Source organism: Pseudomyrmex gracilis, unplaced genomic scaffold (assembly GCF_002006095.1).
Source record: "Pseudomyrmex gracilis isolate BER0280 unplaced genomic scaffold, ASM200609v1 scaffold_0, whole genome shotgun sequence".
Taxonomy (NCBI): domain Eukaryota; kingdom Metazoa; phylum Arthropoda; class Insecta; order Hymenoptera; family Formicidae; genus Pseudomyrmex; species Pseudomyrmex gracilis.
In genome coordinates, this window is record NW_018020584.1 from 2133705 (window position 1) to 2161034 (window position 27330).

Here is a 27330-nt window from a genome sequence, read left to right on the forward strand (position 1 = left end):
TTTAAGTTTCTAGTCCACAGGCAATTTTTAATTCTTCTATTTTCGTCACAGCGTGTGAGAAATTCGTTTTTTTTTTTTTTTTTGTTTTTGCTTGAGAATGTCTATATTAAAAGTGACTTTGTTGCATCTGATCGGAAGTAAATGTAATTATCATTAAAAGGGTGTACAGATCAGTGAGATGTTATTCATAGATCTTAAATCAAAATGCTACAATAAGCTGTTTAATGTTATTTTTGTATTTTATTGGGGAGACTTTGAGGAGATTCGCAGGATGTGGATTAAGAGATGTGTTTTAATTTTTCCTTGTCATGTCAAATTTCCTTCTTTGAGAATCATTATCGAACTCTCATCGGAAGAAGATTGCCTGGCATGGTGAATCAGAATTTATTATATACTTAGTTTAGTTTGAAAAAAGTGTTTCTTTCATAAGCGTCGTTTTATATACCCTGTTCCAGTTCGAGTTAATTAGATTTAACCCCGCCAACTTGGAACCATATCAGGGTATTCTTTTACGTTGTGTTCCTTAAAATATAGATTTGGTCTGTACACCGCAGCTATACGTATATATTTTTGTAATCATTCTTTTTTTCTAACGTTATTCTTTCACTCCGCGTTCTAGATTTTAAGAGTATGATTTTTGTCAAGCAATATCGTGCTTTAAATTCACAAGATATCTCTTCGTATATAATTTGTACGTTATTACTTGCAGTACAATAAAAAATTTATATAGCTAAGAATATCCCCCCTTTTTTTTTTATTATAATCTAAACAAACTCGAAACAAGCATGTCTCGATCGCAACCACTGAACAGGAAATAAGACGGCCGTATTATATAAATATTTATTGCTTTAGTACAATTACGTATCGTACATCGGACATTCGTACAAATTGATAGATTTGTCTTCGGACACTGACGTTATTATGTTATTTCGAAGTGGATTATATTTTACCGCCCATACCTACATAATATAATAACTTGTATCTATGAAAATCTTTAAACATTATATATTAATACTACATAACTTGATCTGAAACTTATTTAAAAGACATACCTGATCTTTATGTTCGTTGAATGTATGCAAACATTGTCTTTGCGCTAATTCCCAAACCTTGACTGTATGATCGGAACTGCTCGATGCGAACTGCTGTCCATCTGGTGAGAAAGCCACTCCGAGTACCCAAGAAGCATGTCCTGACATTGTTCCTGCTAGATTTGCATCTTTGCTAAATAAAAAAAAAAAAAAAGAAAAAAAAACAATATTCACAGTTGTTGTTAGTGTAGTTTATGTATTTGCACTGTCTCAAATTTTACTCACACATCGTACAACTTCATGTGTCCGTCATCAGATGCTGTGAGCAGCAATTGGGAATCCGGTGAGAAACACAGAGATCTGATTGGCATCGCATGACCTAAATAATAACAAAATTCATACAAGAGAAATAGAATATGTACTATTCTTGATTAATAATACTCTATAATACATATTGAAACCTGCCTTCTAGCGTACGCAATACTTTTCCATAAGCAACGTCAAAAATATTAATAATTCCATCTATTGCACCACTTGCAATATATTTACCATCAGGACTCTGAAATAAAGCTCTTTGATACAAATAATAATATAAAATTTTAAACACAAGATTTTTATTTAATTCACTTACATAAGCTACACTCAGAGTAAATTTTCCACCTCTTGTGTCCAATGTTTGTTCTTGTTTACCAGATTCAGTCCCATATAAATGTATTTTACCTGCATGACTGCCAGATACAACGAACTTATCATCTGGAGAAAATACCACAGTCCAAATATCCACCGGACCAACATCAATGCTGGTTAGTTTTTCTCCGGATAGCAAATCCCATAATTTTAAACTTGAGTCAAGTGAACTGGAAGCACATTCTACAAGACAAAAATTAAAACACACATGACACCAGTGACTTTATGGTTCTAGTTTTGCTTTAGTTTTTATTCTTGAGAATATTACACGTTCTGTAAAATTTGTAATAAGGAAAAATCATACAAACCAAGGATAAAAATATATCTAAGGTCATTGATATTACTACTGTCTACTTACTTGATCCATCTGAGCTGACAGCTACAGATACTACTCCCAAGGAATGTCCAGTTAACCTGTGCTTTACTCTCAAAGCACCATCCATGAATTCCCACACTTTTACAGCATCATCTACTGAGCCGGTCACTAAATATTCCACTGTCTCCTCTTCGGCAGATCGTACAGAATCTCTGTCAAATAACACGACAATAATAAAACGATTTTCTTAAAAATTGTAAACCGAGATAAGATAACCTTCTCAAATTACCGCGAGTCCTCATTGTCTTCATTGGGTTCGCTATTTTTCTTTTTCTTAGGACACCCCCATGCACAAGTCCATATGCTGTCTTCGTGAGCGTTTTCTGTTTTGTGAGTTAAAGAATACTGCAAAGAGATTAAAGTAGAAAAAAAAAACAACAGATAACAAAAAATAAGCAGATCTTTACTCACCATTATAGAACAAATAAATTTTTATTGAAACGCGAACGCGCGCAATTTAATGAGCGAATGCACTTTTGCAACTATGCAACAATGCAGTATCATATATTCCGTGTGATGCGTTTATGTCTCTTGTATGCTTTTGTATTTGCAAACAAAATGCTTACTTGACGCTGTTTTGCCGCGCAGGATCGCACACTAAGCACCGTACATAGTTCCAGCATTGCTGTGTTTAGCAAAACAAGCTGCTTTGCAGCAATCAAACGTGATTGGCTCTTACTTTTAGCACCAACAAATCAGTTTCGATTGTTGACAAAACGACAACTCAGCAATTGTTCTGTTAAATACGGCCATTCTGTTCTAGGTAGCGCTTGTGTCGAGGTCACAATTGCTTCAATCTTCAATAGTATAGAGAGAAGAGGTCAATAGGAGTATTTGATACAGGAAGTTAGCTTAGGTTAAGTTAGGTTTATTTAACCACGTGTAAAGCGCGAATTGTTTATGGAGAAAAAAATGGCTGGGAAAAGTTTAGCCGACAAAATAAATGACTTGATTACAACGAAGCCGGATTTAAATTCTGATGAGGAAGCCGAAGAGACGAAAGCTAAGGTAGTAGAACGTTACGACGAGAACGGTGCCTCAGACGATGAATTTCAGTGGTCCAAGATACGCGCACAGAATGTTGACACTCTGGACACGGTGGACGAAAGGTAACATTTTAATATTTTCGAGAATTTAAGTGTAATTATGTAAGTAAAATATTAATCAATGTTTTATTATAAATTGTTGTTTGCTATTGTAGATATGCTGGTAAAAAAGTCTCGAGAAAAGATGTATACAGTGACGAAGATAATGATGCGAGTGAGGATATAGAAAGTGAAGAGTCTGGAGAAGAAGAGGAAGAAGAAAAAGATGAAGATGAAGATGAAGATGAGGAGATAGACAGTACAATGGAACAAAGCGAGACAGATAATGATGAAGAGGCAGATTTGGAAGAGAAATCTGAAGATGCTGAGGAGGATATGTCTGAAGAAGAGGATGATTATATTGATAGCAAACAAAGCCAATCTACAATTAAAACAATGTCTGAAACAAATGTCAGAGCGGAGATTGAAAAAGGCAATTGCGTTAGAAATCAACTGAAACTCTGGGAGAATCTGTTGGAGATGCGGATAAAAATGCAAAAATGCGTTATAACTAGCAATCAAATGCCACAATATAATACCTACAAGGAGTTTAAGTCAGATATGGAATTCTCGAAGAAAGTCAATGAAACCAAGAACAATCTAATGCACACTTTAGACAAAATGCTGCAATTAAGAGATCTCTTGTTGATGCAATATCCTGAAACAAACCAACTGTGCGTTGGCTCAAAGAAAAGAAAAACTGACGAAGAGGAGAATACAAACACTGATGATCCCATGGATGAAGAAATACCATCTGATACCGAAGGCGAAGAAGAAAATGGAGAAAAATCATCTGCTGGTGAAGATGCAGAATCAGCTGAAGAACCAGTGCCACGGAAAAGACTGAAATATAACGATTATGAAAGAGTTTTGAATGAAAATTATAACTCCTATAAGGAATATAGAGACTCTGTTATAAAGAAATGGAACGACAAAACACGAATTGTAGGTTCGCTAACGAAAAAAGGCTCGGGTCAAACCACGTTGAAACAGATCGAGTTTGCTTTGAGCGACATGGCCAAGTTGCGAAAGAGATCTCAACTGAAGCGTTCTGAATACAGTATTGTTGGTAAATCGTCGCCAGTTCAGGATAACGACGGTAGAAGATTTCAAGAATATGATACAGAAATTTATGACGATGACGATTTTTATCATCAATTGCTAAGAGATCTGATAGAATACAAATCCTCAGATATGACGGATCCTATAATGCTCAGCAAGCAGTGGATCCATTTGCAAAACATGCGTAGAAGATTGAAGAGAAAGATCGACACTCGCGCGACGAAAGGCAGAAGGGTGCGATACAATGTACACAATAAATTGGTCAACTTTATGGCGCCGATTACGATATACGACACTTGGACGGACAATGCGAAAAACGAGTTATACAATTCGCTGTTTGGTAAAATAAAACCCGCGGAGGAGCAAGTAAATCAGTAATTGAAGTGCAAATTAGTTTCTATATTCCTTATTATAGAGTTAATACGATAATGATATGATAACGATATGATAAACGTATAATTTTGCTGTTGTAATATAAGAAAGTTTGTACATATATTTATAATACATTATATATATATATATATATATTACATATACTATATATATATATCCGAAATACAAGTATCAAAATAGTAAATTTGCGATACTTAAAGTTTTAATATAAGTTGTATAAAAAACGACACACAGTTTATCGTGCAAAGAACAATAAATTTTATAAGATAACAAAACAGTCTACTTTTACATTGCATCCCAAGTGAATAATAAATACTAAATGTAATTATGTATAAACATGTATGAAAGAGATATGCATTAATATGTGTAATATGTTATGAAAAGATGAATTATATAAAAAAGTTAGAATTATAAATTTATACAGTCTATTTATAATTGAATGTAATTAAAATCTTTTTATAACTGAATGAATTGGTACATAAATGTTTTCTAAGTGCGGTAATTTCCATTACGAAAAAGTGGTTTTATCACTCTTTTCTTTCTTTAATGTAAAATTCACAAATTAACTCTTATCATTAATTACGATTCTTAATGTTAATTACTTTGACAAATTTATGCAAGTTGCTAAGGCACACTGATACATCAGTAACTAGAATATTCATGCGAAGAAATATCTTTTTACAAACAAAAAATGAATAAGCTAATGAGCGGTTACGTAAGGATCTTTTTTCCGTTTTTTTTTTTTTTTTTAAGTCTCATTGATAAGACGCGCCATATCGCACACACATGGAACACAAACGACATTATCTCATTAAAGTTCTAGAACATTTAAAGAGGTTGCGATTGTTTGTTGCTTACTAACGAAGAAATTGTCTGAATTTTCATATCTGTATGCCCATTACTTTCTGAAATAAATTGGCTATATATACCGGTTGACTTTGTTTTATTCGTGCACTCACTTTTTGCGAGATACGCGAGATTTCGTTGCGTCGTTTTTTTTTTTTACATTTAATATCGAAAAAACACCCGCTACGCTCCAAGAAAAAAAATGAAATCTTTTTTGTTCGTTTTGTCAATTCTGTCGATGATAGTTAGCAACTTCGGCAACTTTCTTCTCGAGTACGAGTGGAAATACATAGATTACGTCTGGAATGACCCGCAGCACAAGCAGCAGGCGATAAATTCCGGCGAATACAACCCTAACGCGGTTTACTTGTTTGACGTAGACTACGCGGATGGTAAGCTACACATCTCTCTTTTTCAAATGGCTTGAAAGTAATTTTGTGTATAGTAAACGTTGATATTTTTTTGTCAATTATGATTTGCGTACTTCGCGACATTGCTAATGCAACTGATAAAGTAACAAACAAAAAATATGCGTTGACAGATGGCAGATTGTTCGTCACCGCGATACGAAACAAAAGTGTACCGGCCAGTTTAATGACAATAAGTGACCAAGTTGGCGAAGGGGGTGCACTTTTGAAGCCGTATCCTGATTGGTCCTGGTTTGAGGACGATTGCAAAGGCATTACTGGTGCTATTTACCAAACACAAGTGAGACTTAACATAATTTTAAGAACAAACATACATACATATCTTTTTTTTCTTAAGTTTTTTATTTCTCTCTTCTATCGCGTTGCTTAACTTTTTTACACATAATTTGCACAATAACAACATGCATTTTTTAAATCCCAGATCGTATGCAATCATCTTTTCGTTGTGGACGGTGGCAAGATTGACGAAGATCCGATTTGTCCTCCGCAATTGCTGATCTTCGATTTGTCGAACGATAAGTTAGTTAAACGTGTCATAATCCCGGATAACATTGCTCAAAACAAAAACGGTATCGGATTGATGTCGTCGGTCGCCGTTATAGCTCCAAATTGTTCGAACATAAAGGACAACGCGAGAGTTAGTACATTTTTCTTTGACCATTTTATTACGTCTCGATCGCTTTTTTTTTATTCTTGAAAAACAAACGTGAAGCGAACTTATATTAACAAAATTGCAAATCAGGTGTTGATAGGCGATACCGATGGTTTCGGTTTGGTGATATACGACGCGCCCACTTCGAATATCTGCAGAATCGAATCTGAATACATGAATCCGATTGAAACTAGTTTCAACCTCGATAATGGGACTTCTCTAGATTTTAGTCTAGATGGCCTCTTTGGTATGACATTCATCGGTAAAGGTAGGTTTTTGAAAAGATTATTCAAATAACAACTGTTTTGAATAGATTAGCTTTTTTGAAAAGATTATTTACTCAAGTGTAACTTGTGTTGTATGTGATAGAGAAAAAATGATGAATAATTGTGTGAATGTTTATAGCAATGTGTGTGAGAAAACGAAAATTTCGCTAGCTGTGTTTATGCTTTGCTTAGCTTTTTTTTTTTTTTTTATACCAGCAACTGCAAACGTCAGTTCGACAATGTTTCAGACTTATTCTATGCCACTTTTGGCGGAAGCAGAATGTACAAGTTAGAAACCTCGAAGATAAAATGCTCGTTAAGTTACGACGAGACCAATAAATTAATTCAACTAGCGGGTATGTTATCAGGCCAAACGGCAGCGATAACGTCCGAGAGATGTGCGATATTTTTCAGTAATATCGAGAAGACGTCTATTATGTGCGCAGACGCCACTAAGGAAATTAACGCCAAAAACATGGTAAGACATGTAATATATACGGACGTAATTATTCAGATAAGAGTAACGTCATTAATCACTGTTGTCGTAATGACGTTAAAACGTGATGTCTAATGACATCAAAAACAACGTCATAATAGAGTCACTTTGCTACCTGAACAGGTACTCTTCCGCGCATTGTTCGATAATTAATTATCTCAAATTTAGTACGAACTTTACGTTAGGTGAGTGAACTGGTAATGATGCAATTTCTGTTGTTTTTTGATGCAATTTTTCATATTTCAAGGATGTCGTTCTGCACGATCCAAAAATGGTGCAATTTGCAAGCGGCATGAAAAACCGAGATGATGAATTAGTGATCCTAACAAATAAGTATTATGCGTTCAATGGCTCGTTAAATTTACAAGAAGTGAATTTTCGCATTTTGTCAAAAAAATTCCAAGAAATACAGAAGACCAATCCAATGTGTTTCGCTTCTTGCAAGTAACGCACAAGATAATTTTTTGTATTTTAATAATTCACTTGAGTGTAAGTTGACAAAATAATTATATTTATATATCTTGTGTATGTTTAAAAAAATATCTTAAGCGTTTGAAAGTCACTTTACATGTATATTACAGAGGGAAGTTATATGAGCAAAAATATCGCACGTATATTCTCTTTCAACTTTGCTTCGAGAAAATTTTTAATTTTTCAAGATCTGGGACTGTATATATGTACGAATACAAAATTAAGTCGATTTATAAATAAGTAATATAAATGTTCTGTACGCATAAAAAATGTATAATATATTTATTAAAAAGAAAAAATATATGTATATGTTCTAAGTAAACATACACTTTCCTTGTATTATTTACAAAAATCTCATTTTGTCTTGTACCTAAACAATATTTAATTTTTAAAGATAAATCGACGATAATTATTGACAAAATATTCCACTGTGTTGTGATATCGTTTCTGTTTTCTCTTAACTCTGTACTTCCCAGATTGATTGAACTTATCAAAGTTCATCTTCCGCTCTCTCCATACATTTATCTTTAGAAAGAAATTGAGAACGAAACGAGAACCGCTTAAATCGAGCATCACTCTACTATTAGAGTGTGCGTAGAACAGCTACGATGATGATAACAAAACACCTCCGCAGATGTTCTCATCTTTTTAGATAAACCTTTCAAGTGATACTCCCGAGAATCCGCCGCGTGCGCGATTGCGTTCACGTTGATCTCGCGACTACTATCGTCGTCGTCGTCGTCGTCGTCGTCGCGGCGGTGATCTTCGCTCTGGTCACACTCCGACTGTGTGCTCGGCCGACGACTGTCTTTCCCGACACGTTGGTCATGTGCGATAAGGGATTCGACACTTGACCCCTTCACGCTGACTTCAGAATCGCGCGCGTTCCTACGGAATCTGCAGTACCTCGTCGATCATCGCACGCGCTTAATTATACTCGCCACGCCGAATTCGTTTGGTCGTTGGCAAATTCGCCCTCGTCGATCACGTGGATCAACAAAACGGGATCGCGCGCGCAATTCGCGCCGAAACTTGCATCAGTCCCCCGCGTCCTCAACGCGTTCGACATTTCGGCGCAAAAGGTGAACGATAAGCCTATTTTTTCTGCGTCTCGCCGCGATACAAAAAAAATTTCGTTTCATTTTTCTTCTTTTCTCCGAGTGTTTCGTCGGAGCGAGATATATGTGTCAGCATTATCGACGGTGATACCAGTCGACAGACCGGATTAGGTATAACGCACATAACAAAATTTTTCATTAAACACGCGAACTGTACGAGCAGCGGGAAGATTGTTCGCGCGGGTTAGTAACAGAAATTCACGATAAAAATTCACTTTCAGACAATTACGATTCAATATTGTGGTTTATTGGAAGAGATCGGCATACAATGTTCGTGGGTTCGATAATGAAGGTTTTAATTATTACAAAAACAATTGTTACATAATTTATTACATAACTTGAATGGAGATGAAGAAATATATTTCAATTTTTTTCTCTCCTTTCAGAGCATTAAACCGCATTGAGTGAGATATTATTAAATTTGCACGCAAACTCTCTCGTGATATTGTTTCTCGTTTCGTCACGTAAAGATACTTACGTAAAGATACAACTTTATACCTGTTCTCTTACCATTGAAAATAGCGCTCCTTTTCCATATATTTGTTAGAAAACGCGAGTAAAGGCTGGAAATACGTGGAAAATTGAGGAAAAGATACCGGCTTGTGCGTAGTAAGAACATTATCTAGGATCATCCTCGTTAGAATGAACCGTGGGAGAGACGTTGTTGTAGTATCGACTTTTTGATATATCGGAGCTCCACTGTTTACGGAAATAAAGATGAATTACATTGCACAAGGCCGCGTGTGTGTGTATTTAAAAATTCTGATTTTCGCAATCTTTTTATATTAATACATAATTTATATACAAAAAACAAATAAAAAGTGTTAAGTTTATTTTCATATCTCACATAGACATCTTTTTAATGTTTATATTTTGCTTCTATTAATTGTTTTAATTCGCATATATATATATATATATATATATATACGGTCGCTTGGCGTGTCCCAAATACGAACATTTATCGGGTTCGTTGTGCGAGACGATTACACTGTATTGATACGTCGATACGTGAGTCGACATGTGCGAAAGAGAGAATGATTCCTAATTGAACTATCAAGAACTTCGTTCAATGGAATCATATCATATTACGTGATTAACGCACACATGTAACATCACATGTGAAAAATTCTATATAACAAGTTCTATATAAACGATTTTCAACGACGACTCTTACAATATATAATAATTTTCGAAGACGACGTGTGCTTTTCGATTGACAGCGTCTAATCTCGCAGAAACGAAACAGTCTAGTTTTAATCTAATCTAAGTCGTTTGTGGGTGAAAACATCTGACAGTTCGACTTATCCCCAAGTCTGACAAATAATTGCGTAAAACGATTATTTGGACTGAAATCGAGGCAAATCGAGACGTAGCATCACACGCGCAGTCGTTTTTCTTTCTAAGCGAGATATATATTGTGAAAATAACGAGAACTCAGATAAAGATCGCGACAATTTATTATCTGCCGAGGAGAGAATTATTTTCTCGTGGCGTTGTATATTTATTGAAATCTTCCATCTCACACAGACGTATTATACATGCAGAATATATAATCCGCTGCGTAAGTACGTTTCACATGTTTCGATTTTGTTTTTAGATTAGTTACTTTTTTTCTGCGCCTATCTCTACATATTTTGTTCATAGTAGAAACTTTGCTTTTGTTTACAAAAAATGTTATCTAAAAGCTCGTTCCAGAACTTTGCCGATCTGTTTTTTTTTGCGCATATAAAAACACTTACATATGTTTTTTATACTTTTATATAAATAACATATTATCATTTCAATACGCATTGAACATATTATTTCTCTTCACAACAATCTGTTTTTGCAAATGCAAAATTGTTTTATAATATACAGCATTGGTAGAGTGTAGCCAAAACAAGAGCGTAATTCTGAAAAAGCATATCAAACTGCGACGAAGACGCTTGGGGTATCGAAGCAGATTAATTAGAGGAAAACAGCTCATTAGTGTCATTTATCTTAACGTGTATTCCTCCGATGCACTTTGCGCTTCGGGGCCGAAGTTTAGTTCCGTGTTACACTGCGCTGTGTTTAGCATGCGTGATGTCAAACGCGGATTTGGTACTTTGGAACGCGATCTACATTGATATTTCATTTGCGCGCAGTAATACAAAATTACGAAGAAAAGATAATCTCGCGGCTTTTTGCTGCTTTTTTACCGCGCAAATGAACGAGCGAGCTTTAGTTCAATTCCGAGAACGGTTCGCGCAATAGTCACAAAAGATTGGACCTAATTCGTGTCTCGACGGCCTACGACACACACTCGGAGACCTGCGCTGAAGCTCTAGCGGGTCAGCGATAAGTGAAGCGAATCAGTATTACAACGCACCCCGCACGATGAGGGTTCGTTGTTATTAGTGAAAAGAAAGGGCTAAACTAAGTCGAGAGTGACGGATGTCGCTCCGAAATAATAATTTCGCATTTTTCGCACACCCTCGAGTGGCCTCTTTTATTGTGCGTTTCCATTTTACATTCACAATTGCAACGTGAAAGCAATTGCATTTTTTTTCAAATTTAATTCAACAGTGTAAGAGGCAAACTCACTTTTATGAGATATTTCTGTACAATGCTATTAAAAGACAACTTTAAAAAATTCTTTTCTAAAAAGACAACTTTAAAATTCTTTTCAAACTCTTTCTCGCACGTAAAAAATGTTACTGTTTGAAAGTTTTTTTTAAAATTCAGATCAAATATAATCAGTAAAATATTTACAGAATATACTTTATAGAGAAATCTCAAAAATTTATAATAAAAATAGAGTAAATTTCAACGCAGTTCTGGTACATTGTAATATTTTATTTATGTATATCTATATGTATGTTTTTTTTTTTTTACTGCGTATTTGACAATTACTTACGCGTCGGATTAAATTAGGTGTCGCGCGTCTTAATGTAACACAACCCTACGAACGTGTTGGAATTTTGACTGCTGCGTTTAAAGGCCAAATTGCTGACCACAAATAAATCATAGCGTGGCAAACATTCGTCGAAACACGACTGTGCATCTTTTCCGTGAGAATTGTGTGGCCGTCTTTCACTAAAACGTACCGTGAACTAGATGCATTGATCTATTGTTTCCCAAACTTCCCGAGCTAAAAGTGCAGGCGTGAGGTGTCTCGAACGAATTCGCGTTACATATCAGACACCTACATACCATCTCCATTTCCGATCTAAAAGAGTTCTTCTCTTCTTGGTTTCCAAACAAAATCACATTTAAAAAAATTCTTAATTAGCCAACACCTTAATTAAAAAAAAGATAATAACTCATATCTTACAAAAATATATATAGTTTTTTAACACACAATATGCAACACTTCCAGACAAAGTGACAATCCGATTTCTGACGAAATATGGACGACAACATGATGCAATTGAATGAGACCGGCAAAGACTTCGAGTGCAATGAAACGGAGCTGCCGGATAATTTGCGCTTCAATGACGGTCACTTGGTGACGATAATCACTTACAGCATACTAATGGCGATATCAGCCGCTGGAAATATTACCGTGCTGATAACGACCTTAATAAAGAAACGGAAATCGAAGTCCCGGATAACCACCCTCGTAATGCACTTGGCGATCGCTGACCTCCTTGTAAGTAAAACAACACGACAACAACGATACAATCCGAATGTGCTAATTTTACTGCAATTAAGTGTAACAAATCCGTGTGAAAAAAAAAAAAATGTAAAAAGTAACAAAAACGCACAATCTTGAATTCGGAAAAGAATAAATAAACTTTAAACAACGTATCAGAGACCATTGTTTAAATGTTTACAAACGAAAACGCAAACGATGTAATTTAATGTGTTGTTTTGGACAGGTGACGTTTTTAATGATGCCGCTCGAAATCGCATGGGCAGCTACTGTGTCTTGGGAAGCCGGTGACGCGATGTGTCGCATCATGGCTTTCTTCAGGACATTCGGCCTGTACCTGTCATCTTTTATCATAATTTGCATAAGCATAGACAGGTGAGCGCCTATGTGATCATCTCACAAGTCGAAATTATTATCATGGGAACAGGCGTTTCTGTGATTTTGTTATCATCGTCATCACCCGCGTTAAAACATTCAATTCTATTTAGAGTAAAAACCAAAACGCATTCGCGTTTCAGATATTACGCTGTAATGCGACCGCTGCAGGTGCTGGATGTTTACAAGAGAGGAAAAATAATGCTGATGATAGCGTGGATGAGTTCCGTGCTTTGTTCATTGCCACAAGTACGTTCAATTTTCACGTTTAATTGATACAAAAATCGCATAAATTTAATTCGGACATCAAATGTAAATCGTAAAATTCTCTGATTTGTTTTTTTTTTTATTTTTGTCACACAGATGCTGGTGTTTCATGTCGAAAAGCATCCGAACTTCACCTGTTTCACCCAGTGCGTCACCTTCAACACTTTTCCGTCGTACATGCCCGAAGTTTCGTACAACTTGTTCAGCATGGTGGCAATGTATTGCTTACCCCTCGTTGTTATATTCTACACCTACACCAGTATTTTTCTCGAGATCTGTCGCAGATCTCAAGAAAATGGCGAAGGTAAAACGCTTTGTTCGCGCGCGATCGATATTTGAATCAATTATACGCTTTATCTCTACGAAACTTTTTTTTTTTATATAAAACCTCTCTAACATTATATCTCTGCTTAAACGATAACAAACAACAAAGCAATTGATTTTACTAATCGCGCTCTCTCCGTTTTTTTTTTCAGGAAAATTACGTCGTTCTTCGATCGGTTTTCTAAATCGAGCGCGAGTGCGCACTTTAAAAATGACGATAACCATTATCGTCGTCTTCATCGTCTGCTGGACTCCTTATTACGTAATGAGTGTTTGGTAAATAATGATAACTTTCGATTTGTCTTTCGTTAATTTCTTAAATGATTTTGTTAACTAAAACCGATTAGAGATACCGAAATCACATTTATAACGACGTTGTACGCATTTGGTAGTATCGTCGCAACACTGATTACGCAGATACGAAAAACAAGTAGTGACGATATATGACTTTTATGCGAGCAACGTTCATGGCCGTAGATACGCTTGTGTAAATTCTGCCTCGTTATATATACAAAAAAAAACAAAAATAATCCGCGTATTCGAGTTCAACTAAATCGCACGAAAATAAACTGTCGCATTACAATTGTCGATTTTTCGCGTATGCGAACAGGTACTGGATCGATCGATCGTCAGCTCGAGAAATCGACGAGCGCATTCAGAGGGCTCTCTTCTTTTTCGCGTGCACCAATTCGAGCATGAATCCCATCATCTACGGCATTTTCAACATACGACAGAGAAACAAAGTAAGTGTATCTTTTATTGCGTCTATATGTGATAATTGTATCAAGTCATAAATTAAAGCTTCTCCTATTTTTTTCTTTCTCTCTCTCGTATCTCGTTATATAAAGTAATGAATATTAGAGACGCGCGCGTGTGTATGTGTGTGTGCAGCAAAACATTTTCTCTTTCTATCTGTACAAATCCGTGACTCACACTGATAGAAAGTCGTACATGTGAGACATTTAAATATTCAATATGCATATACACATATGCGTAACTATCTCGCAGCCCCAGGATTAATCAAATTGTACATTTGATTGTATCATTGCCAATTTGAAGCGTGAAATAGAAGATTACTCGAATAACATGTAATTCTATTAACGATGATCCCATTAACCCGATTATCCGCGCTCTGTGTTGTTGTTAATCCGCGCGATTTTTGTTTGTATAAATTGCAACATTATAAATTACAACACAATGATACACATATTCTCATAGGTGGAAAAAAAAACTGGTCTCTCGCATCAATAACAATTTTACGTACACGTTAATTTGTCACGTCGGATAATATTAAAACTTTGCGTACTAACACATTTTTGCATTTATTTTCATTTCCTCGTTCTCTGCTGATGTGCGTTCGATTTAACAAGCCGCCTGTTGTCCGTACTTCCAGACAAAGCTTCAGTCCTATCCTCTTCTGAGGCCGATCAACACAACCATGGAACTTCCAGTCGTTGCGTATGCTAGAGATTCAATTTTTACCGTTTTCGTAATAGCCTTACCGATTCTCTTTAACCCTCCGATTTCATGTAACAGACGTTCATCGCACGATCCTGCTCGTGGTAACTATACCATTGTACCTCAACATTGCTTTATTTACTAATTAATAAATTATCTCTCATTCTTTCATCAACGCATTCACGTATTTCTATGCATGAGACTGACATAAAACAATGTTAAAAAATTGTCGGAAGAAATCAAACCATGGATCTTCCGACGTTCTCGAATACTTCTTGAAAATCTTTTTTTTTTTTCGTTTTAGGCGCCGACGCGTACAGCCACCATCGAGACCCGAATCACGCCGCTGTCTCTTTCCGTCAGAATTCTCGATTGAAGATGAACGCGACGTTCACCAGATCGAACGGATGCGTTTAGACGAGTGAAAAATCGACAAATGTCCTCGTCACTCTTCGCAACTCTCTTTCTGCGAAATAATCAGATTACTTCACAATACACTACATATCGCAGACCTCTGTGGATACCGTCCAAACGCCAATGCAAATCAGTGCAGCGTCGTGCAATACACAGAACTCTCAAAAAGTTCCTCATTCATATTCGGATAATTAACACGTTCCGTGTTCTAACTCTTTTTTCACGTCTTTTCATAGGCGGACAGACCCATAAAGAACTCTAGAACCTGGAAGAGACATTTATAATTATAAATATTTTATTATGAACATGTTATTATTTAATTTCGAACAATTTTACATATTTGAATATTTTTACACATTTCTGTATAGTTTTCCATTGAACGCGCACGCGTTTATGCAATAAGATGAAGATCACAAAAATGGCCTGGAACAGAAAAATATCAACAAAAGTCACAAATAATCCAAGAATCACGGAACGTGTTGAACAGCAACGATAAAAGTATCTGTGATCGATCGAGTTGATCCAGATGAAGAAAGAAAATCCTGACAAATTCTCGGTTCACGCACGACGAAGAAGAGATATTTTCCTTAAACTGCGCGCTCGTTCATTTTTGGATGTATTTATTTTTTCGACGTTAGTGCTATAAGATCTAGGACTTATTTTATACGTATTTTATATATATATATATATTTTATACGTATTGATATGACACAAGTAGAGAGCACATGCGCACACGCCTTTTCTCGAATATGTGTTTTTTGTTTTCCTCTTCTTCTTCTTCTTCTTCGTTTTATAATTTTTTTCAACGCGCACGCGGCTGTACAAACAAATAATTACGTAAGAGCTACTTGTATACTGCTTATGTTTTCGTATAAGTTTCATAAAAATGGAAACGAAGATATGAATAATTTGTGTTCGTGTCTTATCTACAAGTTTTATACGTGAATAATACATTTTTTCGTTATTTAAAAATTTTAGCGTGTTTAATTTAAGGGATAAGTTTGCAAGACAGACTTACTACTGTATTTCTCTCTCTGTGTAAATAAACAAAAATATAAAATAAGGCGTACAATGAAGAACAATTCGAAACGTCTCAACATTTACTAACAAATTATCATTACTCCCATTATTTTCACATTAATTGCAAAATGTATCAACGACATTAGATTTTAATAACGAAGAAGAAACAACGAAAGAAAATCCGAAGAGATTTTTTGCTCAATCTCAAACGCGTAAAAAATCGTACCTACAATGCCGTTTACTTTACATAAAAAAGTGAATCGTGCAATTATTCAGAAAATTTCTGTAAAACTTCCGGCTTACATTCGAGTCAACGCGGATAATAATGAGACGAAGTCTAACGGTGGGATCCGTAAAGATTGCTTTCGTTCCGTCACATTTTGTTTTACGTATGAACGAAAGCGTGGCATAACGTATCGAAACACAACAACGAGCATTTCGTCTCGTTATAATTTTTTTGATTGAAGTGTGTGTTCGCTTGTCATCCGTTTACAACGCGACACTTTACAAATAATACATCACGTTGCGATTTGATTATTTGCATCAAAAGAATCACTGACGAATTGCATCTAACAAATAATAAACATATTAAAAAGAAAAATTTATTGAACTTTACTTTATAAAGTCGCGGACAGTTTGTATCCGTGTTTCAGTCACTGAATGTCTGTAAGAACTCAATTCCGATACAAGACATCGAAAGAATCTCAAACAATAAAAAAAGAAAAAAAATTGCGCGACAAATGACGCGTATCTCTCCGATCGTTTTTATTTTTAATTTTATTTGTCGTAAATGCAATCACGGGGAATTGTGTGAGTGAAGAATAATCGCGAAAATTGTCAAAATGCAAGTCCTGACTATATTGATTCTTGGGCTGTTCGCTATTTGCGCTATCGATAGCAAGATCATATACGATAAAGGTAAGAATTTTGCACATGTATAAGGACTACATAGTGCGGAATACAATTTAATTGTTAATAAAATATACCTCATGGCATTAATTATACACGCAGTAATATAAAAATTTTTTTATTGTATTTTTTTCGCTGAAAAATTTAATCTTTGTACTATGGAAGAGATTCTCAGTCCACTGAAGGCGGAAAACCCGACAGTGACGTAAGATCCATGCGGTAACTCCAGCTTTGACAGTTGTTCATCACTTCGCATTCCGCTGCTAAATTTTTTACTCTTTTTTATAATAAATAAATTAAGAAATCACAATAATATGTATCTAACATACAATATGTAATGTCACATTACGTTGTTGTGAACGACGTTGATTGTTTAATATCTTATGCTTTTCTTTCCTCATCTTGTCGGTTTTCGACAGCTCTGACCGCAAGTCTGCGAGACATATCTGACGACGATGATTTCGTTATTGTGGTGTCCGACATCAAAAGCAAGAAGAAATCTTCCCTGGTTGACACTTTGCTAGCCCTGAGATATGAGAACTCGCGGAATAAAATAAAACTGATACACGAGCGATGGACAAATCGCGGTAAGAGAAACACAATTTCTTTTCTTCTAGAAACAATATTTGACGGTATACAATCTTTTCTGATATCTTTGAATTGTACGTATCGCCAAGTCACCGATGTTCAACGTTCCAGTTTTATTGGAAAATTTTGGAGAAAAGAATCGTCAAAAAAATAAAAACATCAATATGGACAGCCTCGGTGTGGACATCCCACAAATGAGTATGATCATTTTGGTGCATCAGACACAACCTAATTCTCGTTTGGATGTGTACGTCGATTGTATTTATGAAGGCTCGATACCATTCCAGAAGACTTTCCGCGATGTATTCCAGGACAAATCCAGCCCGAAGCTGAAAATAGTAAGTTTTCGATGATAAAAAAAAAAAAACGTTTCGCTTTTACGCGCACTGTTATTTTCCATATTCTGTTATTTTTCTAACGTAATAACATAATGATAGGAGAAATATCTCGTGAGTTTTTTGCAGTATTATTGGTTTCAGTTTAGAGAAGAACAATGCTCGGTGAAAATGTATCGCACCGCAACGATCACCGACGCTTTACGGAAAGAGAAGTGTCCCGACGACCCTAAAAAAAAACCGAGCAGACAGAAGAAGACCGATCGTCCGTCAGATGAGACCGAGTCAGGTGACGAAACATTAGATCAGAAAAGTGATGATCTAAGTTCGGACGATGATGAATCTAACAACAAGAAAAAGAAACACGGTCGTCCAAGCGATTCGCACAAGAAAAAAAACTCGCGTAAACCAGGACACGGTAGCTCACCTAATGGAAGTGACAAAAGTGACGAATCAACCACGTCGGATCAAAATGACGACTTGACGCCATTTGATGATTCATTGAATCCTTTAAAAAAGAAAACACCTAAGAAGAGTCAAAAAGATCGTTCGGACGATCGCGACAAACGTCGTCCAGGAAGTGATAATCTATATGACGATCACGACAAACCGGATTCAAATTATGACTACCCGGATGGATCTCAATCTTTGCACACATCAGAATCTGCTGAAGACAATCGTCCCAATAAACGGCCTAGAAAACCTGGTCGACCTAAACATCAACCAGGATCGAAATTTGACGATTCGGATGATGATTATCCGGATGGATCTTGGCCGCTGCATCCTTCTGGAAAAGATCGTCCCAATAAACGTCCTGGAAAATCTAGCCGACCTAAACATCAACCAGGATCGAAATTTGACGATTCGGATGATGATCATCCGGATGGATCTTGGCCGCTGCATCCTTCTGAAAAAGATCGTCCCAATAAACGTCCTGGAAAATCTGGCCGACCTAAACATCAACCAGGATCGAATCTCGATCCATATGACACAAATGACATATCCGACGATTACGATTCTTCCCTGCCGGACGACTACGACGACTACGGAAACCCCAAACAACCTGGTGGTTATTCTCCTGGTCGTGGACGGCCTGGTTCTTCTTTCGGTCCTACTCGACGTCCGAATCAGACGATGTCGCAACCTGGCAAACGACCTCAAAAAGACGACATTCAAGGTATAGACGGTAAAGGTGAGCGAAATAAAAAATAAAAAATTAAAGTCGCGCAATGTTCGTTATTTTATTTAATCGTAAAATGTTTTTCTAGACTGCGACACTCAAATTGTAAGAGCTTTGAACGATTTAATCAAGGTTAATAAAAAGCTCGGCCGAAAGCTGGAAGATAATGTAAGTGACATAACGAGAATAAATAAACATTCTCATCACTTTGCGAAATAAACTGTGGAACAATTAAAACATTATTATTTTATTTTTATAGAAACAAGAAATTTCTTATTTGCGTGACTTGATCGAAAATTCGGAGTATCTGAATACCGGTGAGTGACATTCCGTCGTATTGCATAAAGGACATGTGCTTTAAAATATAAAATAGTTGTTTTGTTCTTAAGAAATAGTCAAAGTAAGATCGTAATGTCAATCAAGTGACACTTTGTTTATCTCTCGCCATTCTTGTAACACTCACATTTAACTTATGCGTGACAGAATTCACACACACACACAGAATAGAAATACTTATTTACATTCAACAACAGTTGTATATGAATTTAATCTCACAACGAAATAAATATCTGTTACTAGAAAAATTTCATTTTGTTGTGACTTTCACGTGCATTTGCGCGGTCTACAATTATTCATTTTTGTATTTGCAAACAAACATTTCCCCACGAACAATTAGCGAGAGTGTGTGTTTTTTTTCCAACGATAATTCTTATCCGAATTAATTGTTTTTCCGTCCGCTAGGATTTCTAATTTTTTTTATCACTATTCTGATATCGAGAAACGATTTTTACTTCAAATGACACTTGCATCTCTATATTCTACAAACAGAGAGTAAACAATATACAACAATAGACTAGGCAGCTTTCCACGTGCGCCGTGTGGGAGATTATGAGCGAGATTTATTAAAATAAAAATCCATCACACAAAAATTGGCAAAATTCACTCATCAAGTCACTCGAGCCGTGATCCCGGTAATTCCGCAGTGCAACCACAGCTGCAGCTTTCCACGTGCAACTTTAATTCACCGTGTTATCCCGGCGTTTACTGTCGCGACACACCGAGAGGATCCAAGTGCGGTTCCTGTCCCCACGGCCTCACCGGAGACGGACGTATTTGCAGCAAAATCATCACCTGCGCCGACCAGCCTTGCTTTCACAATGTGCCTTGCTACGATCTCAGCGACGGTTACAAGTAAATCCAAAATGATAAACTATACTATGTATAACATTCACGACTTGGCAGTTATTAGACATGTAAAATATTGAATATTAATTCGCGCGCGTATATAGTGTGTGTAAAGAAATATTTAAATAATTTAAAGAAAAAATATTACATTTGTGTAATTGTTTTTTAGATGTGGCAAGTGTCCAAAGGGATACATTGGCGATGGTAAAAAATGCAAAAAGCACAAAGATCCTTGCGATGATGATCCTTGTGATCCGCTAGTCGAGTGTTATTTCAAACAGCGCCCGCCGTACTTTAAGTAAGAATACGTTACACACTTTTTTGCTGCATAAAATAGACAGTTGCATCTTAATTCATTATCTTTATTCGCTTTTCAACATAATACGCGCGAATATAGTCAATTTCGTCATCAATCGCCGATCAATTTTGAAACTCTATTGAAGATGTGGCCCATGCCCGTCGGGATACGTCAGCAACGGCACGAATTGTCTCGACGAAAACGAATGCGAGCTGACTGAACCCTGTTATCCCGGAGTGCAATGCGTTAATTTGCAACCCGGATACAAATGTGATCCTTGTCCGTCGGGATACAACGGAACGGCGACGGAAGGTGTCGGTGTCGACATGGCGGAAACGGAAAAACAAATTTGCGAAGACATAGACGAGTGCGAGATCAACAACGGCGGATGCCATCGTTATTCGTTGTGCATTAACACGCCGGTAAAAAATATAACAGACAAAAGTAAACATATGTTATATTACTGAGTGTTTGTATTATTGAATTTGTGTTTGCGTATTCTTGAAGGGATCCTTCGAATGTGGTCCGTGCAAGAAAAACTACGTCGGCAATCAGACATTTGGATGTTACCATCGGCAAGATGTGTGTCCCGATTTAACAACAATATGCGATCTCAATGCTGATTGCGTTACCTTGTACAAAAATCACTATGGATGCAATGTAGGTATCGCGAATCTCTCATCTCGGCCAAAAGTTTACGACAGAATTTACGCGCCAGAAGAATATTTCCATCTCACACGTGACATGATTTATTGCAGTGTCGCGTCGGTTGGGCCGGAGACGGATTCACTTGTGGCGTTGACACCGATAACGACGGTATTCCAGATTCCAGTATCCTTTGCTCAGCTCGTCAATGTCGCGCCGACAATTGTCTCCAGGTACCGAACGCGGGACAGGAAGACTACGATTTGGACGGAATCGGCGACGCTTGTGACGACGACGCCGACGACGACGGCGTATTGAACAAAAACGACAATTGCAAGCTTACGCATAATTCGGATCAGTTGGACAGCGATCAAGACAATATCGGCGATGCCTGCGACAATTGTCCGTTTATCAGTAATCCGAAACAAGAGGACACCGATAAGGATGGCACAGGCGACGCTTGCAGTGACGACAACGATAACGACGGTAACAAATTGCAAAATGTTTAAAACAAACGATTAACACCAAATTTACAGAATCCAAAAAATATACAAGAAAATATATTAAAAATAAGATTTTTTAAGCTTTAAAATAGAATTTCAAAGTTCTGTAGAATTTAGAACAAAAAACCCATGTACTGATAAAGAAATAATCGGACAGGTGTTCCGAATTCTGTCGACAACTGTCCCGTGGTGATAAATTTCAATCAGATCGACACCGACAACGACGGTGTCGGCGACGCTTGCGACAATTGTCCGACCATAAGCAATTCCGATCAGGCGGATCGTGACGCCGATCATGTCGGAGATATGTGCGACAACGACATTGATTCGGACAGAGATGGTGTTCAGAACGACAGAGACAATTGTCCGACCGAGGCAAATGCCGGACAATACGACATTGATCGGGATGGCATCGGTGATGCGTGCGACGACGACATCGACGGCGATGATGTGCCCAACGAGATCGACAATTGTCCTTTCGTGTACAATTCGGATCAGTACGATTTTGATGGTAAGTATGAGTCTTTTTTTTTTTTCATAGAGCAAGGTAATAACATGATTTTCCTAATTTCTTGTTGAAATGCGCGTATTTTTGTTTGTACGCGTTTAGATGACGGCATCGGCGACGTGTGCTGGAACGACAACGACAACGATACTTACATCAATATAATTGACAATTGTCCGAACAACAGTCAAATATGGAGTACAAACTTCTACAACTATAAGACGATTGCTCTCGATCCATTCCAAGATACGCAGATAGATCCGGCATGGATAGTTCTTAATCAAGGCGCTGAGATACGGCAGATTTATGACAGTGATCCTGGAATCGCGGTCGGTGCGTTTTTTGTGAGAAAAATATTTTAAAAATTGAAATGTTTAAGTCAACGTTATTGAAAGTAATTCTTTTAATCTTTTATTTAATAAGGAATGGTAGACTTTGGTAATTATAATGATTAATTTGAAAAGAAACAGACGATATAATAAACTCATTTTCAATTCTTTTGTTCGCAAAGGTCCGCACGAGTTTACGGGCGTCGACTTCGAAGGAACATTCTACATCGATAATCACGACAACGACGACGATTTCGTGGGTTTTCTTTTTTCTTACCAGAATAATCGACGCTTCTACCTTGTTAGCTGGAAAAAGGGTCACCAGATGTACTGGGGTGCACAGACCTCATTCAGATACAAACCCGAGGCCGATCCTGGAATTTATCTAAAACTCGTCGAATCCACAACCGGACCGGGCGAATATCTCAGGGACGCTCTCTGGCACAAAGAAAGCGTTGAAAATCAGACGAAAGTTCTGTGGAAAGATCCGTTGCAGTTACCATGGGAGCCAAGAGTGCCGTACAAATGGTACTTGATACACAGACCAAGAATCGGTCTGATAAGATTGTGGCTGTATCGGGACCAGAAAGTTGTCACCGACTCAGGAAACATCTTTGACTCGACTCTACAAGGCGGCAAAGTCGGTCTTTTTTGTTTCTCACAAGAATTGATCACCTGGTCTAATTTACATTACAGTTGCAAAGGTAAAGCAAGTATGAACACAATAGAAATTATGCATCGATAAGAGATAATTGTGTGATGTGTTTTCAGAAAATCTGCCTACATTGATGTGGGAAAGCTTGCCTGATAATTTAAAGCCACTTATCGAGGAGGAGCCCTTTGTACCGTCCGCCAACAGCAACCCACAATTAAACAACCCATGATTGATTTTGTAAATATTTGAGGAAAATGTGAAAGAGCACAAAAAGTGTCTTGTCTTGACTATGAAATAAACGATGTAATTGGTAAAAACAATCGTCAGAAATTTTTCAAGACTTCTACATGGACGAGTTCTGAACCTGCGATGTGTCCAACTATTTTTCTCGCGCGAGTAATTGCGTTATACGACAACGTAATTGTGTATTTCAGTTGGTAAAAGAAAGAGAATCATTATAAATATATTTTTCTAAGAAATGATCTCATCTACCCAATGCACGAACTTGATCGTCGCAGTTGAATCTGCATGACTTCATGAGCTATATATATATATATCGAGTTCAGACGCATATCGTACCGGTGATTAGGATGGAAAATAGATCACAAGGATTCGGAACGGCTGTGCAAAGTCTCGAGTAACATTTGACAAGGTTAAAACGATTATATTAACACGAAATTACTTCGGGGATTCGGTAAGATCGCTTTCGTTCCGCGTGTTTGCAACGCCGCGTTAATTCGCACAGACGATGTCTGTCAGACGTTTCACAATGAAACACAATACGAAACATCTCATCTTGCTTATAAATTTTCCCGTTATCTGACAAAAATTAAACGCATTAAAAACAATTTGTTGTTTTCTGATATCCCAAATTACTAATTGATAAAAAAATTTATTTCAACTGGCCGTTAATAAATTTCAATTAATTGACGTAGAGATCTTTCAATTGTCATCACTTTTAATTATAATCGATGAAACTGGCAGATAGAAGTCACTATATTTTCGAAGACACCTTATATATTGTCGCAGAGAAAACTAGGCTACATGCAGCGTGTCTACGGTTTGAAACTGATGTGGATGTGTAGGTGGGACCACTTCCCACACACGCGTAACTGGCACGCCAAGCGACATTGTTACATACCTGTTGCAAGGTCCGTCGTATCGACGAGACAAACTGAGTTGCTATCACAAACTCTCGGAGATCGGAGAACCGTTTCTCCCTCGACAATAACATTTAACAAATTGGCAAAAAATCGAAATTTTCTAATGTCTAAGCTTATCGTTTATTCGTTCGTAGAGTACGCGCGATGACAATTTTTTTACAGAGCAGCGCCAAAGAGTGACACAGAATACTAATGTGAGAATGACTGTATACTTTCCGTGTTAATCAATTCCGCCGAGGAGTTTCTCGTATTACCGTAGAAGGAAGTGATTAATTTATATCGGCGCCGCTTGCGACGACGCTCCCTTCCGCTATGACTGTTTCTTATCGTTAAAAACAGCACGTGTACACATAATATTGTCATCGGATTAATGTGCTAGCGTGACATCAGGACTAAGCACTCGATCAGATCATGTGACAATAATATTGCTTGTTCATTTCTACTTATATATATATATATATATATATATATAAGAGTTATCGTTCAATAGAAGTTTTTTGATCAATTTTGTCAGTAAATCTTTCAGAAGAAATGTGTGAATTATTTATCTTGTTTTAGCACAGTTTCGCCACTTTTGCTCGAGCACAAATTTCGATTCTTGTAAAGTTATTTATCTCTCTTTCTATTTCCTTTTTTTTTTATATGCAAAAAAGTTGCATTTTTAAGAGATTCTCGAGAGCTTTACACTTAAAAGTACAGCTGCGATATGTAACGTACGCAGACGTAATTATTTCCCGTAATTATAAAATAAAAATCTTACTACACTTTTTCATGATCGCGATCGTCATCAGTATTCCGCTCGCTATTGATGCAGACTAGCGCGCACGCTAAATCTTTTACATAAACTCGTAATCGTAGGCGACGTATAAAGTCGCGAACAGTCCGCGTCCACGCTTCAGTCGGCGATCGTGCCGTCTGTATATCCGCGCGTGTCCCTCGACGCATCCGTCAGAATCTTTCGTACCGCGACTTCGATACGAGACTTCGATCGAGAGATTATCTCAAATCGCATGAAGAAAAAATTCAAACGCGAAAAAACGACCGCGCTTTCTCCGCAACTTCCTTTTTTTTCGCAGTTTAAATATAATCGTGAGTAATAATTGAGGATTAATTGCGCGAGATAATTCGGAAACGCGTCAGGATGCGAGTCCTGACCGTGCTAATCCTTGGGCTGCTTTCTATATGCTACGTTAACGGCAGTGTCATACCCGACGAAGGTGAGAAATTTGAAAAGTGAACAATAAATTTCAAAAACTTAGGTTTTTCTCTACAAATCAAGTGTTTAATTAATATCAACAAACTTGCACGTAATAAAAATCGTTTTTTAATAAAACATCTTTTCTCGCTTTCTTTACGAAAGAGCGTGGTGTTTGCACCAAGTCAAAGACAGTCTCGGTCTGACAACGCAACAAAAAACCCGCTAGTAACGTGAGATCGCTGCGTAATACTCTTCAACTTCTACGGGGGTCACTCAACTCCTGTTTATATTGCCTTTCGTTGCTACGTCTCTCGTGTTTTCAAATAAATTTTAAAAAAAACGTAAATTGCAATTGAGACATACGTATATATTTCTATATATTTTTATTTGATGTGTGATTCGCTTATTATATAATTTTATATTAAGTTGTTTAATGCGCGATATTGTGCTTTTGTTAAAAATCATTTCCCTTTTTTTTTTTTTTTTGTCTTGCCGACTTCCGACAGCTCTGAGTGCGAGCTTGCGGGAAGCACGGTATGACGACGAGTTTGTTATCGCGCTGTCCAACATCAAAGGCAAGAGAAAATCCACTAGCGGTTCGATCGAAACTCTGCTAGCCGTGAGACAAGAAAACTCGAGAAGCAAGATAAGATTCATACTCGATCGACGAGCAAAGCGCGGTAAGAGAAGAACAAATCGTTTAAAGCAATATTTCCGCTACGAATTTTGTTCGTAGTCACACAAAGTCGATGTTCGACACGTTTCAGTTATATTCGAGGGTCTGGACGAGAACGGCCAACGCTACGACGGGCACGTAAACGTGAACAGTCTATCGGAGAACACGCCTGTGAAGAGTTTAATCGTTCTAGTGCATCAGGAACAATCCAATCCTCACGTAGACGTATACGTCGATTGCACTTACGAGGGCTCTGTATCGCTCCACAGATTTTTCCGCGACGTATTTCGAGACGAATCCAGTGCGACACTGGAAGTGGTAAGTTTCCAACACATACACACACACACACGTACACACACACTGTATAAAACGTTTTACTTCGGATTTTATTTCGCTCCGAAATTAAATTTTGTCCTCGCTTTCCTTCCTCGCTCACGACATCGCACGGCAATTTTTTATTTACGTGCTGTTCGTGACGTTCCCGAACGTGGGACGACGTCTTTCCAAATATGGTCGACAAGACCTAAGCTAGCTCGCTTCCATATTACGTGCACCTGGTCGACTTACCCAACCTAGACGCAACGATCTCCGACTACTTAGATGAATTGAATTCGTTTCAATGAATTATTCCCGCTCTATCAAGAGGCACGGTAGTGCCTCGCGCCAAGTTCACGCGCAACGAAGTGGCGCTCGAACTGCGCGAGCACACCGTGCCTCTTATACGCGAGATTCAGGCAATTCAGTGGAGGGGAAATTTGTAATCAGTCATTTCTTAA

The 27330-nt window shown here is 37.3% G+C and overlaps 6 protein-coding genes across 10 annotated transcripts in view; 5 read left to right on the plus strand and 1 right to left on the minus strand.

Annotated features, from left to right (window-relative positions):
- LOC109851756 (WD repeat-containing protein 61) overlaps positions 1–2678 on the minus strand; it is a 28256-nt gene extending 25578 nt beyond the window's left edge. For 2 of the 3 annotated variants that reach the window (XM_020422164.1, XM_020422154.1), the window contains exons 1-7: positions 2506–2677; positions 2324–2439; positions 2077–2246; positions 1663–1901; positions 1497–1590; positions 1317–1410; positions 1053–1224 (exon numbers count right to left, since the gene is read on the minus strand). In XM_020422164.1, the coding sequence (XP_020277753.1) occupies positions 1053–1224; positions 1317–1410; positions 1497–1590; positions 1663–1901; positions 2077–2246; positions 2324–2439; positions 2506–2508 (888 nt within the window). In that variant the 5' untranslated portion in view covers positions 2509–2677. Of the gene's footprint in view, positions 1–74; positions 960–1052; positions 1225–1316; positions 1411–1496; positions 1591–1662; positions 1902–2076; positions 2247–2323; positions 2440–2505 lie in introns of those variants that run through there. The other variant, XM_020422146.1, reaches the window with a different exon arrangement.
- Positions 2679–2910: 232 nt separating this feature from the next.
- LOC109851749 (protein AATF-like) lies at positions 2911–4736 on the plus strand. The gene is made up of 2 exons (XM_020422132.1): positions 2911–3203; positions 3296–4736. Exons 1-2 carry the CDS (start codon positions 2995–2997, stop codon positions 4617–4619), a joined length of 1533 nt encoding a protein of 510 aa, XP_020277721.1. The 5' UTR covers positions 2911–2994; the 3' UTR covers positions 4620–4736.
- Positions 4737–5614: 878 nt separating this feature from the next.
- LOC109860384 (major royal jelly protein 1-like) lies at positions 5615–8027 on the plus strand. The gene is made up of 7 exons (XM_020439466.1): positions 5615–5872; positions 6022–6188; positions 6330–6545; positions 6651–6828; positions 7075–7304; positions 7570–7811; positions 7904–8027. The coding sequence occupies exons 1-6, from the start codon at positions 5683–5685 to the stop codon at positions 7768–7770; spliced, it is 1182 nt and encodes a 393-aa protein (XP_020295055.1). The 5' UTR covers positions 5615–5682; the 3' UTR covers positions 7771–7811; positions 7904–8027.
- A 610-nt stretch (positions 8028–8637) lies between these two features.
- Positions 8638–16436, plus strand: LOC109863169 (gonadotropin-releasing hormone II receptor). Of its 3 annotated transcripts, none has more exons than XM_020443944.1 (9): positions 8638–8875; positions 12252–12524; positions 12754–12902; positions 13046–13151; positions 13266–13473; positions 13646–13769; positions 14104–14236; positions 14864–14951; positions 15256–15341. In XM_020443944.1, the coding sequence occupies exons 2-8, from the start codon at positions 12282–12284 to the stop codon at positions 14912–14914; spliced, it is 1014 nt and encodes a 337-aa protein (XP_020299533.1). In that variant the 5' UTR covers positions 8638–8875; positions 12252–12281; the 3' UTR covers positions 14915–14951; positions 15256–15341. The 3 variants fall into 3 exon arrangements, with proteins under 3 accessions (XP_020299533.1, XP_020299220.1, XP_020299445.1); XM_020443631.1 differs by having other exon boundaries at positions 8639–8875; positions 14887–14951; positions 15256–16436; XM_020443856.1 differs by lacking the exon at positions 14864–14951 and having other exon boundaries at positions 8643–8875; positions 15256–16436.
- Positions 16437–17227: 791 nt separating this feature from the next.
- LOC109863913 (cartilage oligomeric matrix protein-like) lies at positions 17228–23746 on the plus strand. Its single transcript, XM_020444589.1, has 15 exons — positions 17228–17303; positions 17714–17881; positions 17994–18220; positions 18362–19409; positions 19486–19565; positions 19657–19714; positions 20381–20588; positions 20752–20880; positions 21026–21302; positions 21388–21540; positions 21639–22011; positions 22186–22539; positions 22639–22866; positions 23045–23566; positions 23634–23746. Exons 1-15 carry the CDS (start codon positions 17228–17230, stop codon positions 23744–23746), a joined length of 4014 nt encoding a protein of 1337 aa, XP_020300178.1.
- Positions 23747–25569: 1823 nt separating this feature from the next.
- The window catches only part of LOC109862513 (cartilage oligomeric matrix protein-like), a 7964-nt gene continuing 6203 nt past the window's right edge, over positions 25570–27330 (plus strand). Inside the window, exons 1-3 of the mRNA XM_020442840.1 lie at positions 25570–25897; positions 26385–26558; positions 26646–26872. Of these exons, the coding sequence (XP_020298429.1) occupies positions 25822–25897; positions 26385–26558; positions 26646–26872 (477 nt within the window). The 5' untranslated portion in view covers positions 25570–25821. The remainder of the gene's footprint in view (positions 25898–26384; positions 26559–26645; positions 26873–27330) is intronic.